Below are 23,869 nucleotides of genomic sequence, written 5' to 3'. Positions count from 1 at the left end.
TCAAATGAAAGACTGGGGTCAATAATTACACCAGTTGTCCCCCTTCTCTCCCTACTACAACTGTCTATTTATACCTGTGTATAACTGTCCTGCTGCTCTCTCTGACTCTGTTCATTCTCTACAAAAGTAATGATATGAACACCAATGAAACTGCTTATTTTCTACAACACTTCTGCGTGAACAATACCAGTGGATTTTGTGTCCACATGCTTCGTCGAACTCAACTCAAAGATGATCTTTAACAAACATGTGTTCTCTCTGACAGCTTCAGCTGTGGAACTGCCTCCTCTCTCTCTCTCTCTCTCTCCCCTCCTCCTCCTTTACTGCTTCCCTCTGGCCCTGTTGCAGCTATCTGACTTTGTTCATTTTTTACAAATGTTCTAGCATGAACTTAAAGAAATTCATTGCTTTGTTTCCTACACCGCTACTATGTAAATAATGCTACTAGTGGACTGTAAACTACAAGTTAGCTAGCTAGCTTAAATCTGTACCTGTGTAACACAGCAATCAAATCCAAACTAATTTTTCACTTGTCTTTTTCTTTTTGAAGAATAAATGAAGGTCAGGTTGTCCTCCTGTTCTTTAAGATGCCGTTCTGGCCACAAATTCACAAAGCTGGCTATGCCGCTTGCACCCCTGTGTGCCTCTGACCTCCTCCTCCGCCTTCGCATCGGGGTCCTGCATCATCCTGTCAGGGTTTATTTCGCTACAATGACCGGCTCGCTGTACATTATCCCGCTTATTACACGGCTACTCACTAAAGAAATCAATAATTTGACACAAAATATTGATTTAAAAATGATTTTATTGGTTTACAAATGATTTTATTGTTACAAATTTTATTTTATTGTTAAAAGACCATTGCAGCAGTCTGCTATTCAGAAATGACAGACCATAGAATGCCATAACTGACCGATCAAAATCGAGTATTCGATAAAGCTGTGTAATAACGAAACTCACAGACAGACGGGACTGAGAGAAAGAGGCGCAATTACAAATCTGTCTTCTGCTTCGGCACCACAGACTACTAGGTGATGGGGAGGGGGGGTGGCAGGCTAACAAGGGGGATGCATTTTAGTCATTTTGCTAACAAGGGGGATGGCATTCCCCCTTATCCCCCTTCAAATTGCCTGCTGCACATGGATCACATCCATGTTGTTTTTTAGCCAGGTCAGAAGTTCTAGTAAACAGTCAGTGGAAATAACTGTACAATATGAACACAGTCTCTAGTATCTATGACTTGAATTGTCATTATTTATGTGCAGAGAGCAGAGAGGACACTTTACTTTAGTTATTACTTTTGTTCTCTCGCTGCAGTTCACCAGTGCTCTCATTATTGCTATTCCCATACATAAGGTGCAAATCTGACAACAAAAGAAGCTTAACAGTGCCATTATCTATATCTGCATATTCTCTCTCAAATCAGCCGGTGAATGGAAGAAAAAGACAAGCAGGTGTGGATTTTAAATTGCACATTATACATTCCATTCAGAACATCATTGATTACATTTAGAGGCCAGTCTTTGCTTTTTTTTAAAACAAAAATAAATGGACAATGCTTTATCGTAAGGGAAATCAGCTTTCCAATGGCTGTAAGCATCTCTTTTCTTTTTCAATTTGATTTGATTTTGCTTCACTGAAAGTGTATGTAATTGTTTATACTGCCAAACCAAGACATACAATCTATGTTAAGAAGTAAGTTAAGGGTAACGCTTTATTTTACAGTCCCCTAATTACCAGGTATTTACTAGGAAATGAGATGGTAATAAAATACAGGTATTAGGAAAGTGCCAAAAAAACTAGATAGGAAGTACTAAATAATTTTCTGGAAAGTACTTAGAAACCTACTAGGAAACTAGGTGGCAACAAAATATAGTTATTTGGAAAGTTCCCATCAAGGAAGTACATGGAAATTAGATGGTTAGGGTTAGGGTTAGGGTTGTTGCCTAGTTGTTTCCTAGTACGTTTCAATGCACTTACAAAGGAAATTATTGAGTATTTCCTATTCAGTTTTTTTTTCATTTGTTTGTTTGTTTGTTTGCTTTTGGTGCTTTCCTAATATTTTGTATTTTGTGACCATCTCATTTCCTGGCTAATACCTGGTAATTAGAGGACTGTAAAATAAAGCGTTACCAAGTTAACCTGTGATTGTGACCCATGCACTGTTAATGTCTTAAAGCGGGCAGCGGGCATTTTGTTCCTTGAAAATTGGTTGAACAGCTTCATACTAGACAGGTTAAGCAGGAGGATTATACCAGCAGCACTTTTTTTTAAAAGGCAGCCAATTATGAGATCTGTCAGTTGTTCCTCTGGAATGATTTCCTGACAAACAGAATAAAGAAAATCTCATTTGTGATACTACATAAGTGAGTATCACAGATATTCTTCAATAACATTTCATTTTCCTACAGAAAAACACAGCACCATTGTTAATGCACTGTCACTTTGTTTATATTAACTGGATTTTTTTTTTTGCAATACAAAAATGTTATTTTGAGGAAGGATGCAAACATTTCAAAGGAAATTCTGGGGACTTTTTGAAGTCCAATTCTCCACATTTTTAGTAGCTGTACTGCTGCAAAAGAGAGAGACAATATCTCCTTTGCTCCACAGTTGCTGCGCCCTTGCCGCTCACGCAAATAACAAAGTACAATACATACAGGCTCTTGACAGAAATAATGAGATTGACATTTTGTCGGAACTCACACGAAGTTCCCTAGAAAAGAATTTCAAAGTGAAAAAGCTTGGGTGGAGCATTCCTTCGTTTTTAGTCCTTTATGCGCGTCATGCAGCGTGACAAGATTTCATATGTATCGATACAGGTATTTTCCGTAGTCAGGATACACCCTGCACCTAAACATACCAGCTATCACCTGTATTTCAAAATGACTCAGACTGCTTTTGGTTTGGACGGTCGATCTTTGTAGTGCATGGTTTCAAAAACTTTATCAGATCTCCTACTCTCAGTTTAAAGTTTTAATTATCTGGATGCTGTGCGCTGCATTCACTTCAACAGTCAAACTGTGAGTCGCAGAAAAATTCCTCGGGATGTTCCAGGTTTTACTCTGCATGAGGTAAAAAAACAGGCCATTGTTTTTTCACGTGTGTTTGAGTAATTTATAGTAATATTGAAATAATATTGGACACTTGTGAGTTTACTATTCTTACACTTTAACATGCTTGCAAATTATAAAATTAAATTTAATTAAGTAAAATAATGTAAAAATAAAAACCCAACTAATTTACAATTAATCAGAGTCAGACAACTGTTAATGTTTCCATGTAAACCAGTGATAATTTTAAATAAGAACCTTAATATTAATACAATTGAGGTTATGCAGTTACCTAGCTTGATCATGTGACATGGCCCCATTTCTTTCCCAAGATTTCATATATCACTGGCAAATATATGTGAGAGACATGGTTATGAAATGAGTCACTCTAGGGTTTTGTATGTAACCAACAATTATTTCTATTATTCTACTGATTGCATGGTTGACTCATCATCTGGCCATGATCTACAAACTCAAATATTAGTATAGAGATATTCCTATGCTGAATGTTGTAAAACAGGTCAGCATATAAAACGCTTATAAACCTTCAGGCGCTGAACCAGAGGGTAGTCATTATTGGGCCGGGCACACACAATGATGGCAACAGGAGAATGCAACTTTTTACACACAAGCGCGCGGGGCATGCTGGGAAAAGTCCCCAGCACCGTTCCAGTATACAAAGATTAACTTTTAAACTTTGAGTATCGACATAAATGTGCTACATCTTAACGCTGAAAATAATTACTTACTTTCATTAAGCTTAACCGACAAATTATTTGCTCAAACTCAGCTGTGCAACGGTGATACGTGCGATGGCATAACCTACTCTCTTCTGTTATGCCGTACCTTTTTATTGTTGGCTTACAATGGTGACTGTGCCATGGCAGCTGGTTTATATATGTATTTCGCTCCATCATACTAGCACATCGTCACATATTTTCAATTTGTGATAACAGTATCAGCATGCTCTGATTCACACTCTGATTTGTCTTTGGGGTCGACTGACAGAGCCCCAGCTGTTACCACACCCGCAACGTCAAATTTCACCTTTAATAAAAGTGGACTTGAAATTTAGACCTGTTAGTTACTGAATTCTTCCTTCGCGACGAAGGTACTTTGCAAGAACAAGATAAAGATTTTGGATTACATGGTTATGACTACGAAAAAGGAGAGAAGGTAATTTTTAGAACATCTTTTCAAACAATAAATAATTTATGTATTATATTTAGCATTTCGATATTTTCATGATATTTTCAGATATTTTTATGACTTTTAATCATCACAGGACAGAGAATATATTGCAGTATAGGCTGATCTATTATTCTATTAAACTCTTACATTGCCAGTAAAAAAACAAAAAATAATATAACGTTACTTGGATTCTTTTTATATATACAGCGACAGTAAACAGATGAATAAGATGTTCTATGTCATCTCATTTTTAATTATACTTATATTAGTGTGGAAGACATAAAGTATTATGAACAACTTATCCTTTAAAGTAGCCTAAGCCAATCCTTTAACCTTTGCATCAGCTCTAACTAATTTTACTGAATTCTTTCGCGACACTGCAAAGCCATGTCCTTTATCTTCTGAGTTAAGCAGCGCTGTGCGTTAAATGCGTCTCATCTAGTTGTACCAATTTCACCCAGTTTGTTTAACCTAGGTGCCCTCTAGTGACTTCAGGAATCCATGCAGAACTTGGGCGCAGAATAAGACTGCGAAAAGAAGAATAACCGCCTACTACTTTGATACAGTACTAGTACTTGTTTTTTTGTTTTCTTGGGGATTAGTTTAAAGGTATAATGTCGAATTTATTGATCAGTTCATCATCAATGAATTCGATATTATATTATCATCAATGAATTCGACATTATACTTTTAAACTAATCCCCGATTCAGTATTAAAGCAACGCACATTAACTAATAACCAACGCATGAAATATTCACTACTGGCCAACAATATAGAATAGGTTTTAGCTCAAAGTATTAGTACGGCAGATTACGACCATACTGAACTCCCTAGCATTTAGAACCTGAAATCGTGACTTTACAGACTCAATTTACGAACGTTGTGGTTACTTACTGTGCTCTATCCAGCCTGTAAACGTTTTAACTCTACCCATGTTATCACATGATGGCAGTCGATGTAACTGGATGGAAAATACGTGATTGAACCTCATACCGCTATCATACTGGTAAGAACTGCAAGAACTTACATCTGTATGGATGTAAGCAAGCAAGCAAGAAAAGAAACACGGATTCTGTGGGACTAGCCTACTGATGGCACTACGGTGACAGTTGAGATTAATTGTATTTCAGCCTAAAGTTAGTGAGCCACATACTCTTTTCAAACCAGTCAGTAGGCTGTATCCTAGTTGAGTAGCCGATGTTAAATGCGCTGCACCTGGTACAGCAGTTTATTTTTCTATGGACATTTTTCGTCCGACATCATTTACATACAATTCAATACAATGCGACCCAGGTTGCTATATATTACAACGTACAAAGCAGGTGTTGGTCTTTTGTTCACCAAGTGTATTTTTAGTTGGTTGTTCATTTGTTTTGTGGAAAAAAAATGTTTACTTAACACTCATTTTGACGTTGTTATATGTCCTAACTGTTAAATGTGAAACACCTTCTTGTCACTTTTCGCAAACATGATTGATGGAAAAACTAATATTTCACAACCAATCCTTTGAAACGTTCAACAAAATTAATAAGATCGTGTTTTTTGTTGTTGTTTTTTGCTTGTTTGTTTGTTTTTGTTTGTTTGTTTTTATTAAGGCAAGACAAAAGAAATAGCTAGCCAAAGCTAGCGAAGCAAAGCTGGCAACATCTTGGTAGACAAGCATTTCAGCATTTCAGCAAACAAAAACGGACACATTTGCTGGCAAAGCACCACAAACAATGCTACATATTTGCACAAAATATTCCACATTGCAGAGACTGCTGAAATCGGGCCACAGCAATTCTCACATCGCAGCAAAGTGAATCATCTGACCTGTTTATTAAGATATTTACGTTTTGTGATTTAATGGTCATTTTGATATCACTAATCTAGATTAACTTGATTCTACTTGGAGGGTTGATTCAGGATGCATTTAGAAAGGTGAAAGACTACAACCAAGGAAAGTACAGCAAACTAAGAGGGCATGTTTAGGGAAAAGTTCTGTGTATCTCCAGTACAGGTTAGTTATAAACATGGCCTGTATCCAAAAAAGACACTACGTAGCTCTTTTGCCGTATTTCAACGACTGGAAGGAAGGTGGAGTTGGTTCTTTAAAGACGATGTCATTCAAGCAATTAAATGATGCAAAATGTTGAATTCTGTTGTGCAGACAAGTATGAACATTTTTCTGCAACTGCCAAAAGAGCAGCCATTGTTTCACTTGGTTACCCTTTGTTCACTTGTGTAGTTGACTTGACACACTGTTGTACGCGACCAGAGGATGCAATATAGAAGCTTAGTCAAAGCAGTAAAATCTTGATGCAGTTCCCTTAGTGTTCCCTTACTCAAATGCAACTTTATTAAAACATGTTAGAGACCTAACAGAAATCCATAACGGATCTAGTTATAGGCTCAAGTTATAAAAATGATCTAAATTTATCTGAAAATCTTTTAGGACCATTAAAAACTGTGCACGGAGCTTTGACAGAAGTCCCCCCGATGTAAAAGAAGCACATAAAATTTTAAATGAGAAAACATAATCCTAAGAGGGCATTTTCCTTTAAACGTCCATCTTGTTTCTGTCTTTCCACATATTTTCATGCGGCTGTGGTCACAGGCGACCTCTTGGGAAGTACACTGGAGCACCATCATGGAGTCAAAGTGGACTCCTCACTATGTGTATGTAAAACACTATTTTTGCTGATGAAATGTAATAGCTTTATTATCTTTATTCACATGTACATTTACATTTATTCATTTAGCAGAAGCTTTTATCTAAAGTGACTTCCAAGACAGAATACAAACAAAACATTCACATCCAGCAGGTCCAATAAGAGAGTTTCCTCAGCTTGCACAACTTCTTTAAATTATTGAGTTGTAACTTATCTAATAAATTACCCACTTAGGAAATTTCATATCAGTCGATATCATTTCCTGATGTTGCTAATATGGCAATATAGCAGTAATGTTGAAGACTCAAATAGTGCTACATGTAAATGAAGCACTAAAAAAATTCACAGTACAATTTCATAAATTGTTCAAACATATTGACTTTTTTTGACGCCATTTTTTCCCCTCTTACTGCAGTGTTGCTCTACTGTACGACATTGACGGCTACACAGTCATCATCCACCTTGTCCTCAAACACTTCCCCAGAAGATGCCATAACTACTGCAACAACACAAACAACTACGACTACTGAAAGAACAACAAATTATCAAGGGATGACAACACCTACAAAGATAACTCTATCATTCAAAACTATCACAGGAGCAACTACAACTACCGTCAGTTTGAAAACAACATTTCCTTTGACAGTTATAACATCGATAACAACATCACAGCCTACCACACCAACTACAACTAGAACTACACTATCAGAAACAACCACAACACAAACTACAACTCCATCTTCAAAAACATCTTCACCCACAACTTCCACTCCAACTACAACCCTGAACCCAGCTACAACTCCGAGTCCAACAACAACTTCATCACTAACAGCGACCATTTCTCCATCCACAACAATAAGCCCCACTTCAACATCTCCCATCACAACATCTACTCCAACAACAATTAAATCAACCAATACTACTACTCAAACAAGTACCTCGCAAGAAACTACTACAAAACTGCAACCCACAACAACTACACTAACATCAACTACAAATTCTGCAACAACTACAGCTCTGACTACAACGCCCTACCCCACCACAACAACAACTACTTCAGGTCCAACTACGGGAGCACAAACAACTACACCACTACCTGCAACAGCTGCATATTCAACAACAACATCCTTACTAACAACTACTGGTCCAACTACAACATTCAACCCAACTACCCCTCCTGTTCCAACAACAACTTCATCACCATCAACCATTGCTCCATCCACAACATTAAGCCCCACTACAACAACTCCCATTACAACATCTACTCCAACAACAACTGCATCAACCACTAATACACTCCAAACGAATACCCCTCAAGAAACTACAACAGTGCCACCTACAAGAACTGCACTAACCTCAACTACAGAGGCAGCAACAACAACTCTGACTACATCGCCCTACCCCAGCACAACAACAACTACTTCAAGTACAACTACGGGAGCACAAACAACTACACCACTGCCTACAACAGCTGACTCTTCAACAACAACATCCTTACCAACAACTACTGGTCCAACCACAACATTCAATCCAACTACCACTCCTGTTCCAACAACAACTTCATCACCAACAACAACCAGTTCTCCATCCACAACATTAAGCCCCACTACAACAACTCCCATTACAACATCTACTCCAACAACAACTGCATCAACCACTACTACACTCCAAACGAGTACCCCTCAAGAAACTACAACAGTGCAACCTACAACAACTGCACTAACCTCAACTACAGAGGCAGCAACAACAACTCTGACTACATCGCCCTACCCCAGCACAACAACAACTACTTCAGGTACAACTACAGGAGCACAAACAACTACAGCACTGCCCACAACAGCTGACTCTTCAACAACAACATCCTTACCAACAACTACTGGTCCAACCACAACATTCAACCCAACTACCACTCCTGTTCCAACAACAACTTCATCACCAACAACAACCATTTCTCCATCCACAACATTAAGCCCCACTACAACAACTCCCATTACAACATCTACTCCAACAACAACTGCATCAACCACTACTACACTCCACACGAGTACCCCTCAAGAAACTACAACAGTGCAACCTACAACAACTGCACTAACCTCAACTACAGAGGCATCAACAACAACTCTGACTACATCGCCCTACCCCAGCACAACAACAACTACTTCAGGTCCAACTACGGCAGCACAAACAACTACAGCACTGCCCACAACAGCTGACTCTTCAACAACAACATCCTTACCAACAACTACTGGTCCAACCACAACATTCAATCCAACTACCACTCCTGTTCCAACAACAACTTCATCACCAACAACAACCAGTTCTCCATCCACAACATTAAGCCCCACTACAACAACTCCCATTACAACATCTACTCCAACAACAACTGCATCAACCACTACTACACTCCACACGAGTACCCCTCAAGAAACTACAACAGTGCAACCTACAACAACTGCACTAACCTCAACTACAGAGGCATCAACAACAACTCTGACTACATCGCCCTACCCCAGCACAACAACAACTTCTTTAGGTACAACTACGGTAACACAAACAACTACAGCACTGCCTACAACAGCTGACTCTTCAACAAAAACATCCTTACCAACAACTACTGGTCCAACCACAACATTCAATCCAACTACCACTCCAGTTCCAACAACAACTTCATCACCAACAACAACCAGTTCTCCATCCACAACATTAAGCCCCACTACAACAACTCCCATTACAACATCTACTCCAACAACAACTGCATCAACCACTACTACACTCCACACGAGTACCCCTCAAGAAACTACAACAGTGCAACCTACAACAACTGCACTAACCTCAACTACAGAGGCATCAACAACAACTCTGACTACATCGCCCTACCCCAGCACAACAACAACTACTTCAGGTCCAACTACGGCAGCACAAACAACTACAGCACTGCCCACAACAGCTGACTCTTCAACAACAACATCCTTACCAACAACTACTGGTCCAACCACAACATTCAATCCAACTACCACTCCTGTTCCAACAACAACTTCATCACCAACAACAACCAGTTCTCCAACCACAACATTAAGCCCCACTACAACAACTCCCATTACAACATCTACTCCAACAACAACTGCATCAACCACTACTACACTCCATACGAGTACCCCTCAAGAAACTACAACAGTGCAACCTACAACAACTGCACTAACCTCAACTACAGAGGCAGCAACAACAACTCTGACTACATCGCCCTACCCCAGCACAACAACAACTACTTCAGGTACAACTACGGTACCACAAACAAGTAAAGCACTGCCTACAACAGCTGACTCTTCAACAGCAACATCCTTACCAACAACTACTGGTCCAACCACAACATTCAACCCAACTACCACTCCTGTTCCAACAACAACTTCATCACCAACAACAACCAGTTCTCCATCCACAACATTAAGCCCCACTACAACAACTCCCATTACAACATCTACTCCAACAACAACTGCATCAACCACTACTACACTCCACACGAGTACCCCTCAAGAAACTACAACAGTGCAACCTACAACAACTGCACTAACCTCAACTACAGAGGCAGCAACAACAACTCTGACTACATCGCCCTACCCCAGCACAACAACAACTACTTCAGGTCCAACTACGGTAACACAAACAACTACAGCACTGCCCACAACAGCTGACTCTTCAACAACAACATCCTTACCAACAACTACTGGTCCAACCACAACATTCAATCCAACTACCACTCCATTTCCAACAACAACTTCATCACCAACAACAACCATTTCTCCATCCAAAACTTCAAGTCCCACTACAACAACTCCCATTACAACATCTACTCCAACAACAACTGCATCAACCACTACTACACTCCATACGAGTACCCCTCAAGAAACTACAACAGTGCAACCTACAACAACTGCACTAACCTCAACTACAGAGGCATCAACAACAACTCTGACTACATCGCCCTACCCCAGCACAACAACAACTACTTCAGGTACAACTACGGCAGCACAAACAACTACAGCACTGCCCACAACACCTGACTCTTCAACAACAACATCCTTACCAACAACTACTGGTCCAACCACAACATTCAGTCGAACTACCACCCCTGTTCCAACAACAACTTCATCACCAACAACAACCAGTTCTCCAACCACAACATTAAGCCCCACTACAACAACTCCCATTACTACATCTGCTCCAACAACCACTGCATCAATCACTACTACACTCCATACGAGTACCCCTCAAGAAACTACAACAGTGCAACCTACAACAACTGCACTAACCTCAACTACAGAGGCAGCAACAACAACTCTGACTACATCGCCCTACCCCAGCACAACAACAACTTCTTCAGGTACAACTACGTTAACAAAAACAACTACAGCACTGCCTACAACAGCTGACGCTTCAACAGCAACATCCTTACCAACAACTACTGGTCCAACCACAACATTCAACCCAACTACCACTCCTGTTCCAACAACAACTTCATCACCAACAACAACCAGTTCTCCATTCACAACATTAAGCCCAGCTACAACAACTCCCATTACAACATCTACTCCAACAACAACTGCATCAACCACTACTACACTCCACACGAGTACCCCTCAAGAAACTACAACAGTGCAACCTACAACAACTGCACTAACCTCAACTACAGAGTCATCAACAACAACTCTGACTACATCGCCCTACCCCAGCACAACAACAACTACTTCACGTCCAACTACGGCAGCACAAACAACTACAGCACTGCCCACAACAGCTGACTCTTCAACAGCAACATCCTTACCAACAACTACTGGTCCAACCACAACATTCAATCCAACTACCACTCCAGTTCCAACAACAACTTCATCACCAACAACAACCATTTCTCCATTCACAACATTAAGCCCCACTACAACAACTCCCATTACAACATCTACTCCAACAACAACTGCATCAACCACTACTACACTCCAAACGAGTACCCCTCAAGAAACTACAACAGTGCAACCTACAACAACTGCACTAACCTCAACTACAGAGGCATCAACAACAACTCTGACTACATCGCCCTACCCCAGCACAACAACAACTACTTCAGGTCCAACTACGGCAGCACAAACAACTACAGCACTGCCCACAACAGCTGACTCTTCAACAACAACATCCTTACCAACAACTACTGGTCCAACCACAACATTCAATCCAACTACCACTCCTGTTCCAACAACAACTTCATCACCAACAACAACCAGTTCTCCAACCACAACATTAAGCCCCACTACAACAACTCCCATTACAACATCTACTCCAACAACAACTGCATCAACCACTACTACACTCCACACGAGTACCCCTCAAGAAACTACAACAGTGCAACCTACAACAACTGCACTAACCTCAACTACAGAGGCAGCAACAACAACTCTGACTACATCGCCCTACCCCAGCACAACAACAACTACTTCAGGTCCAACTACGGCAGCACAAACAACTACAGCACTGCCTACAACAGCTGACTCTTCAACAGCAACATCCTTACCAACAACTACTGGTCCAACCACAACATTCAACCCAACTACCACTCCTGTTCCAACAACAACTTCATCACCAACAACAACCAGTTCTCCATTCACAACATTAAGCCCCACTACAACAACTCCCATTACAACATCTACTCCAACAACAACTGCATCAACCACTACTACACTCCACACGAGTACCCCTCAAGAAACTACAACAGTGCAACCTACAACAACTGCACTAACCTCAACTACAGAGGCAGCGACAACAACTCTGACTACATCGCCCTACCCCAGCACAACAACAACTACTTCAGGTCCAACTACGGCAGCACAAACAACTACAGCACTGCCCACAACACCTGACTCTTCAACAGCAACATCCTTACCAACAACTACTGGTCCAACCACAACATTCAATCCAACTACCACTCCTGTTCCAACAACAACTTCATCACCAACAACAACCATTTCTCCATTCACAACATTAAGCCCCACTACAGCAACTCCCATTACTACATCTGCTCCAACAACCACTGCATCAACCACTACTACACTCCAAACGAGTACCCCTCAAGAAACTACAACAGTGCAACCTACAACAACTGCACTAACCTCAACTACAGAGGCATCAACAACAACTCTGACTACATCGCCCTACCCCAGCACAACAACAACTACTTCAGGTACAACTACGGCAGCACAAACAACTACAGCACTGCCCACAACACCTGACTCTTCAACAACAACATCCTTACCAACAATTACTGGTCCAACCACAACATTCAGTCGAACTACCACCCCTGTTCCAACAACAACTTCATCACCAACAACAACCAGTTCTCCAACCACAACATTAAGCCCCACTACAACAACTCCCATTACTACATCTGCTCCAACAACCACTGCATCAATCACTACTACACTCCATACGAGTACCCCTCAAGAAACTACAACAGTGCAACCTACAACAACTGCACTAACCTCAACTACAGAGGCAGCAACAACAACTCTGACTACATCGCCCTACCCCAGCACAACAACAACTTCTTCAGGTACAACTACGTTAACAAAAACAACTACAGCACTGCCTACAACAGCTGACGCTTCAACAGCAACATCCTTACCAACAACTACTGGTCCAACCACAACATTCAACCCAACTACCACTCCTGTTCCAACAACAACTTCATCACCAACAACAACCAGTTCTCCATTCACAACATTAAGCCCAGCTACAACAACTCCCATTACAACATCTACTCCAACAACAACTGCATCAACCACTACTACACTCCACACGAGTACCCCTCAAGAAACTACAACAGTGCAACCTACAACAACTGCACTAACCTCAACTACAGAGTCATCAACAACAACTCTGACTACATCGCCCTACCCCAGCACAACAACAACTACTTCACGTCCAACTACGGCAGCACAAACAACTACAGCACTGCCCACAACACCTGACTCTTCAACAGCAACATCCTTACCAACAACTACTGGTCCAACCACAACATTCAATCCAACTACCACTCCAGTTCCAACAACAACTTCATCACCAACAACAACCATTTCTCCATTCACAACATTAAGCCCCACTACAGCGTCTCCCATTACTACATCTACTCCGACAACCACTGCATCAACCACTACTACACTCCAAACGAGTCCTCTTCAAGAAACTACAACAGTGCAACCTACAACAACTGCACTAACCTCAACTACAGAGGCAGCGACAACAACTCTGACTACATCGCCCTACCCCAGCACAACAACAACTACTTCAGGTCCAACTACGGCAGAAAAAACAACTACAGCACTGCCTACAACAGCTGACTCTTCAACAACAACATCCTTACCAACAACTACTGGTCCAACCACAACATTCAATCCAACTACCACTCCTGTTCCAACAACAACTTCATCACCAACAACAACCAGTTCTCCAACCACAACATTAAGCCCCACTACAACAACTCCCATTACAACATCTACTCCAACAACAACTGCATCAACCACTACTACACTCCATACGAGTACCCCTCAAGAAACTACAACAGTGCAACCTACAACAACTGCACTAACCTCAACTACAGAGGCATCAACAACAACTCTGACTACATCGCCCTACCCCAGCACAACAACAACTACTTCAGCTACAACTACGGTACCACAAACAAGTACAGCACTGCCTTCAACAGCTGACTCTTCAACAAAATCCTTACCAACAACTACTGGTCCAACCACAACCTTCAACCCAACTACCACTCCTGTTCCAACAACAACTTCATCACCAACAACAACTAGTTCTCTATCCACAACATTAAGCCCCACTACAACAACTCCCATTACAACATCTACTCCAACAACAACTGCATCAACCACTACTACACTCCACACGAGTACCCCTCAAGAAACTACAACAGTGCAACCTACAACAACTGCACTAACCTCAACTACAGAGGCAGCAACAACAACTCTGACTACATCGCCATACCCCAGCACAAAAACAACTACTTCAGGTCCAACTACGGTAACGCAAACAACTACAGCACTGCCTACAACAGCTGACGCTTCAACAGCAGCATCCTTACCAACAACTACTGGTCCAACCACAACATTCAACCCAACTACCACTCCAGTTCCAACAACAACTTCATCACCAACAACAACCAGTTTTCCAACCACAACATTAAGCCCAACTACAACAACTCCCATTACAACATCTACTCCAACAACAACTGCATCAACCACTACTACACTCCACACGAGTACCCCTCAAGAAACTACAACAGTGCAACCTACAACAACTGCACTAACCTCAACTACAGAGGCATCAACAACAACTCTGACTACATCGCCCTACCCCAGCACAACAACAACTACTTCAGGTCCAACTACGGCAGCACAAACAACTACAGCACTGCCTACAACAGCTGACTCTTCAACAGCAACATCCTTACCAACAACTACTGGTCCAACCACAACATTCAACCCAACTACCACTCCTGTTCCAACAACAACTTCATCACCAACAACAACCATTTCTCCATTCACAACATTAAGCCCCACTACAACAACTCCCATTACAACATCTACTCCAACAACAACTGCATCAACCACTACTACACTCCACACGAGTACCCCTCAAGAAACTACAACAGTGCAACCTACAACAACTGCACTAACCTCAACTACAGAGGCATCAACAACAACTCTGACTACATCGCCCTACCCCAGCACAACAACAACTACTTCAGGTCCAACTACGGCAGCACAAACAACTACAGCACTGCCTACAACAGCTGACTCTTCAACAACAACATCCTTACCAACAACTACTGGTCCAACCACAACATTCAATCCAACTACCACTCCTGTTCCAACAACAACTTCATCACCAACAACAACCAGTTCTCCAACCACAACATTAAGCCCCACTACAACAACTCCCATTACAACATCTACTCCAACAACAACTGCATCAACCACTACTACACTCCATACGAGTACCCCTCAAGAAACTACAACAGTGCAACCTACAACAACTGCACTAACCTCAACTACAGAGGCAGCAACAACAACTCTGACTACATCGCCCTACCCCAGCACAACAACAACTACTTCGGCTACAACTACGGTACCACAAACAAGTACAGCACTGCCTACAACAGCTGACTCTTCAACACAACATCCTTACCAACAACTACTGGTCCAACCACAACATTCAACCCAACTACCACTCCTGTTCCAACAACAACTTCATCACCAACAACAACCTAGTTCTCCTATCCACAACATTAAGCCCCACTACAACAACTCCCATTACAACATCTACTCCAACAACAACTGCATCAACCACTACTACACTCCACACGAGTACCCCTCAAGAAACTACAACAGTGCAACCTACAACAACTGCACTAACCTCAACTACAGAGGCAGCAACAACAACTCTGACTACATCGCCCTACCCCAGCACAACAACAACTACTTCAGGTCCAACTACGGTAACACAAACAACTACAGCACTGCCCCACAACACCTGACTCTTCAACAGCAACATCCTTACCAACAACTACTGGTCCAACCACAACATTCAATCCAACTACCACTCCTGTTCCAACAACAACTTCATCACCAACAACAACCAGTTCTCCAACCACAACATTAAGCCCCACTACAACAACTCCCATTACAACATCTACTCCAACAACAACTGCATCAACCACTACTACACTCCATACGAGTACCCCTCAAGAAACTACAACAGTGCAACCTACAACAACTGCACTAACCTCAACTACAGAGGCATCAACAACAACTCTGACTACATCGCCCTACCCCAGCACAACAACAACTACTTCAGGTACAACTACGGCAGCACAAACAACTACAGCACTGCCCACAACACCTGACTCTTCAACAACAACATCCTTACCAACAACTACTGGTCCAACCACAACATTCAACCCAACTACCACTCCTGTTCCAACAACAACTTCATCACCAACAACAACCAGTTCTCCAACCACAACATTAAGCCCCACTACAACAACTCCCATTACTACATCTGCTCCAACAACCACTGCATCAATCACTACTACACTCCATACGAGTACCCCTCAAGAAACTACAACAGTGCAACCTACAACAACTGCACTAACCTCAACTACAGAGTCATCAACAACAACTCTGACTACATCGCCCTACCCCAGCACAACAACAACTACTTCACGTCCAACTACGGCAGCACAAACAACTACAGCACTGCCCACAACACCTGACTCTTCAACAGCAACATCCTTACCAACAACTACTGGTCCAACCACAACATTCAATCCAACTACCACTCCAGTTCCAACAACAACTTCATCACCAACAACAACCATTTCTCCATTCACAACATTAAGCCCCACTACAACAACTCCCATTACAACATCTACTCCAACAACAACTGCATCAACCACTACTACACTCCACACGAGTACCCCTCAAGTAACTACAACAGTGCAACCTACAACAACTGCACTAACCTCAACTACAGAGGCAGAGACAACAACTCTGACGACATCGCCCTACCCCAGCACAACAACAACTACTTCAGGTCCAACTACGTTAACACAAACAACTACAGCACTGCCCACAACAGCTGACTCTTCAACAACAACATCCTTACCAACAACTACTGGTCCAACCACAACATTCAACCCAACTACCACTCCTGTTCCAACAACAACTTCATCACCAACAACAACCATTTCTCCATCCACAACTTTAAGCCCCACTACAACAACTCCCATTACAACATCTACTCCAACAACAACTGCATCAACCACTACTACACTCCATACGAGTACCCCTCAAGAAACTACAACAGTGCAACCTACAACAACTGCACTAACCTCAACTACAGAGGCATCAACAACAACTCTGACTACATCGCCCTACCCCAGCACAACAACAACTACTTCAGCTACAACTACGGTACCACAAACAAGTACAGCACTGCCTTCAACAGCTGACTCTTCAACAAAATCCTTACCAACAACTACTGGTCCAACCACAACCTTCAACCCAACTACCACTCCTGTTCCAACAACAACTTCATCACCAACAACAACTAGTTCTCTATCCACAACATTAAGCCCCACTACAACAACTCCCATTACAACATCTACTCCAACAACAACTGCATCAACCACTACTACACTCCACACGAGTACCCCTCAAGAAACTACAACAGTGCAACCTACAACAACTGCACTAACCTCAACTACAGAGGCAGCAACAACAACTCTGACTACATCGCCATACCCCAGCACAAAAACAACTACTTCAGGTCCAACTACGGTAACGCAAAACAACTACAGCACTGCCTACAACAGCTGACGCTTCAACAGCAGCATCCTTACCAACAACTACTGGTCCAACCACAACATTCAACCCAACTACCACTCCAGTTCCAACAACAACTTCATCACCAACAACAACCAGTTTTCCAACCACAACATTAAGCCCAACTACAACAACTCCCATTACAACATCTACTCCAACAACAACTGCATCAACCACTACTACACTCCACACGAGTACCCCTCAAGAAACTACAACAGTGCAACCTACAACAACTGCACTAACCTCAACTACAGAGGCATCAACAACAACTCTGACTACATCGCCCTACCCCAGCACAACAACAACTACTTCAGGTCCAACTACGGCAGCACAAACAACTACAGCACTGCCCACAACACCTGACTCTTCAACAGCAACATCCTTACCAACAACTACTGGTCCAACCACAACATTCAATCCAACTACCACTCCTGTTCCAACAACAACTTCATCACCAACAACAACCATCTCTCCATTCACAACATTAAGCCCCACTACAGCATTTCCCATTACTACATCTGCTCCAACAACCACTGCATCAATCACTACTACACTCCAAACGAGTCCTCTTCAAGAAACTACTTCAGTGCAACCTACAACAACTGCACTAACCTCAACTACAGAGGCATCAACAACAACTCTGACTACATCGCCCTACCCCAGCACAACAACAACTACTTCAGGTACAACTACGGCAGCACAAACAACTACAGCACTGCCCACAACACCTGACTCTTCAACAACAACATCCTTACCAACAACTACTGGTCCAACCACAACATTCAGTCCAACTACCACCCCTGTTCCAACAACAACTTCATCACCAACAACAACCAGTTCTCCAACCACAACATTAAGCCCCACTACAACAACTCCCATTACTACATCTGCTCCAACAACCACTGCATCAATCACTACTACACTACATACGAGTACCCCTCAAGAAACTGCAACAGTGCAACCTACAACAACTGCACTAACCTCAACTACAGAGGCAGCAACAACAACTCTGACTACATCGCCCTACCCCAGCACAACAACAACTTCTTCAGGTACAACTACGTTAACAAAAACAACTACAGCACTGCCTACAACAGCTGACGCTTCAACAGCAACATCCTTACCAACAACTACTGGTCCAACCACAACATTAAACCCAACTACCACTCCTGTTCCAACAACAACTTCATCACCAACAACAACCAGTTCTCCATTCACAACTTTAAGCCCAGCTACAACAACTCCCATTACAACATCTACTCCAACAACAACTGCATCAACCACTACTACACTCCACACGAGTACCCCTCAAGAAACTACAACAGTGCAACCTACAACAACTGCACTAACCTCAACTACAGAGGCATCAGACAACAACTCTGACTACATCGCCCTACCCCAGCACAACAACAACTACTTCAGGTCCAACTACGTCAGCACAAACAACTACAGCACTGCCCACAACAGCTGACTCTTCAACAGCAACATCCTTACCAACAACTACTGGTCCAACCACAACATTCAACCCAACTACCACTCCTGTTCCAACAACAACTTCATCACCAACAACAACCAGTTCTCCATTCACAACATTAAGCCCCACTACAACAACTCCCATTACAACATCTACTCCAACAACAACTGCATCAACCACTACTACACTCCACACGAGTACCCCTCAAGAAACTACAACAGTGCAACCTACAACAACTGCACTAACCTCAACTACAGAGGCATCAACAACAACTCTGACTACATCGCCCTACCCCAGCACAACAACAACTACTTCAGGTCCAACTACGGCAGCACAAACAACTACAGCACTGCCCACAACAGCTGACTCTTCAACAGCAACATCCTTACCAACAACTACTGGTCCAACCACAACATTCAATCCAACTACCACTCCTGTTCCAACAACAACTTCATCACCAACAACAACCATTTCTCCATTCACAACATTAAGCCCCACTACAACAACTCCCATTACAACATCTACTCCAACAACAACTGCATCAACCACTACTACACTCCACACGAGTACCCCTCAAGAAACTACAACAGTGCAACCTACAACAACTGCACTAACCTCAACTACAGAGGCATCAACAACAACTCTGACTACATCGCCCTACCCCAGCACAACAACAACTACTTCAGGTCCAACTACGGCAGCACAAACAACTACAGCACTGCCTACAACAGCTGACTCTTCAACAACAACATCCTTACCAACAACTACTGGTCCAACTACAACATTCAATCCAACTACCACTCCAGTTCCAACAACAACTTCATCACCAACAACAACCATTTCTCCATCCACAACTTTAAGCCCCACTACAACAACTCCCATTACAACATCTACTCCAACAACAACTGCATCAACCACTACTACACTCCATACGAGTACCCCTCAAGAAACTACAACAGTGCAACCTACAACAACTGCACTAACCTCAACTACAGAGGCATCAACAACAACTCTGACTACATCGCCCTACCCCAGCACAACAACAACTACTTCAGCTACAACTACGGTACCACAAACAAGTACAGCACTGCCTTCAACAGCTGACTCTTCAACAAAATCCTTACCAACAACTACTGGTCCAACCACAACCTTCAACCCAACTACCACTCCTGTTCCAACAACAACTTCATCACCAACAACAACTAGTTCTCTATCCACAACATTAAGCCCCACTACAACAACTCCCATTACAACATCTACTCCAACAACAACTGCATCAACCACTACTACACTCCACACGAGTACCCCTCAAGAAACTACAACAGTGCAACCTACAACAACTGCACTAACCTCAACTACAGAGGCAGCAACAACAACTCTGACTACATCGCCATACCCCAGCACAAAAACAACTACTTCAGGTCCAACTACGGTAACGCAAACAACTACAGCACTGCCTACAACAGCTGACGCTTCAACAGCAGCATCCTTACCAACAACTACTGGTCCAACCACAACATTCAACCCAACTACCACTCCAGTTCCAACAACAACTTCATCACCAACAACAACCAGTTTTCCAACCACAACATTAAGCCCAACTACAACAACTCCCATTACAACATCTACTCCAACAACAACTGCATCAACCACTACTACACTCCACACGAGTACCCCTCAAGAAACTACAACAGTGCAACCTACAACAACTGCACTAACCTCAACTACAGAGGCATCAACAACAACTCTGACTACATCGCCCTACCCCAGCACAACAACAACTACTTCAGGTCCAACTACGGCAGCACAAACAACTACAGCACTGCCCACAACACCTGACTCTTCAACAGCAACATCCTTACCAATAACTACTGGTCCAACCACAACATTCAATCCAACTACCACTCCTGTTCCAACAACAACTTCATCACCAACAACAACCATCTCTCCATTCACAACATTAAGCCCCACTACAGCATCTCCCATTACTACATCTGCTCCAACAACCACTGCATCAACCACTACTACACTCCAAACGAGTCCTCTTCAAGAAACTACTACAGTGCAACCTACAACAACTGCACTAACCTCAACTACAGAGGCATCAACAACAACTCTGACTACATCGCCCTACCCCAGCACAACAACAACTACTTCAGGTACAACTACGGCAGCACAAACAACTACAGCACTGCCCACAACACCTGACTCTTCAACAACAACATCCTTACCAACAACTACTGGTCCAACCACAACATTCAGTCCAACTACCACCCCTGTTCCAACAACAACTTCATCACCAACAACAACCAGTTCTCCAACCACAACATTAAGCCCCACTACAACAACTCCCATTACTACATCTGCTCCAACAACCACTGCATCAATCACTACTACACTACATACGAGTACCCCTCAAGAAACTACAACAGTGCAACCTACAACAACTGCACTAACCTCAACTACAGAGGCAGCAACAACAACTCTGACTACATCGCCCTACCCCAGCACAACAACAACTACTTCAGGTACAACTACGTTAACACAAACAACTACAGCACTGCCTACAACAGCTGACGCTTCAACAGCAACATCCTTACCAACAACTACTGGTCCAACCACAACATTCAACCCAACTACCACTCCTGTTCCAACAACAACTTCATCACCAACAACAACCAGTTCTCCATTCACAACATTAAGCCCAGCTACAACAACTCCCATTACAACATCTACTCCAACAACAACTGCATCAACCACTACTACACTCCACACGAGTACCCCTCAAGAAACTACAACAGTGCAACCTACAACAACTGCACTAACCTCAACTACAGAGGCAGCAACAACAACTCTGACTACATCGCCCTACCCCAGCACAACAACAACTACTTCAGGTCCAACTACTTTAACACAAACAACTACAGCACTGCCCACAACAGCTGACTCTTCAACAACAACATCCTTACCAACAACTACTGGTCCAACCACAACATTCAACCCAACTACCACTCCTGTTCCAACAACAACTTCATCACCAACAACAACCAGTTCTCCATTCACAACATTAAGCCCAGCTACAACAACTCCCATTACAACATCTACTCCAACAACAACTGCATCAACCACTACTACACTCCACACGAGTACCCCTCAAGAAACTACAACAGTGCAACCTACAACAACTGCACTAACCTCAACTACAGAGTCATCAACAACAACTCTGACTACATCGCCCTACCCCAGCACAACAACAACTACTTCACGTCCAACTACGGCAGCACAAACAACTACAGCACTGCCCACAACACCTGACTCTTCAACAGCAACATCCTTACCAACAACTACTGGTCCAACCACAACATTCAATCCAACTACCACTCCAGTTCCAACAACAACTTCATCACCAACAACAACCATTTCTCCATTCACAACATTAAGCCCCACTACAACAACTCCCATTACTACATCTACTCCAACAACCACTGCATCAACCACTACTACACTCCAAACGAGTACCCCTCAAGAAACTACAACAGTGCAACCTACAACAACTGCACTAACCTCAACTACAGAGGCAGCAACAACAACTCTGACTACATCGCCCTACCCCAGCACAACAACAACTACTTCAGGTCCAACTACGGCAGCACAAACAACTACAGCACTGCCTACAACAGCTGACTCTTCAACAACAACATCCTTACCAACAACTACTGGTCCAACCACAACATTCAACCCAACTACCACTCCTGTTCCAACAACAACTTCATCACCAACAACAACCAGTTCTCCATCCACAACATTAAGCCCCACTACAACAACTCCCATTACAACATCTACTCCAACAACAACTGCATCAACCACTACTACACTCCATACGAGTACCCCTCAAGAAACTACAACAGTGCAACCTACAACAACTGCACTAACCTCAACTACAGAGGCATCAACAACAACTCTGACTACATCGCCCTACCCCAGCACAACAACCACTACTTCGGCTACAACTACGGTAGCACAAACAACTACAGCACTGCCTACAACACATGACTCTT

At 42.6% G+C, this 23,869-nt stretch overlaps 1 protein-coding gene across 1 annotated transcript in view; it reads left to right on the top strand.

The window, feature by feature from the left end:
- The window catches only part of LOC115823792 (mucin-2-like), a 34,618-nt gene that overhangs the window by 5,507 nt on the left and 5,242 nt on the right, over nucleotides 1-23,869 (top strand). Inside the window, exons 3-8 of the mRNA XM_030787818.1 lie at nucleotides 13,664-13,954; nucleotides 14,192-14,447; nucleotides 17,864-17,926; nucleotides 19,699-20,947; nucleotides 21,662-22,349; nucleotides 22,689-22,980. Of these exons, the coding sequence (XP_030643678.1) occupies nucleotides 13,664-13,954; nucleotides 14,192-14,447; nucleotides 17,864-17,926; nucleotides 19,699-20,947; nucleotides 21,662-22,349; nucleotides 22,689-22,980 (2,839 nt within the window). The remainder of the gene's footprint in view (nucleotides 1-13,663; nucleotides 13,955-14,191; nucleotides 14,448-17,863; nucleotides 17,927-19,698; nucleotides 20,948-21,661; nucleotides 22,350-22,688; nucleotides 22,981-23,869) is intronic.

The sequence above is a fragment of the Chanos chanos genome, chromosome 11 (assembly GCF_902362185.1).
Source record: "Chanos chanos chromosome 11, fChaCha1.1, whole genome shotgun sequence".
Taxonomy (NCBI): domain Eukaryota; kingdom Metazoa; phylum Chordata; class Actinopteri; order Gonorynchiformes; family Chanidae; genus Chanos; species Chanos chanos.
The sequence above is the reverse complement of the archived record's forward strand: the minus strand, read 5'-3'. Positions and strand labels throughout refer to the sequence as shown.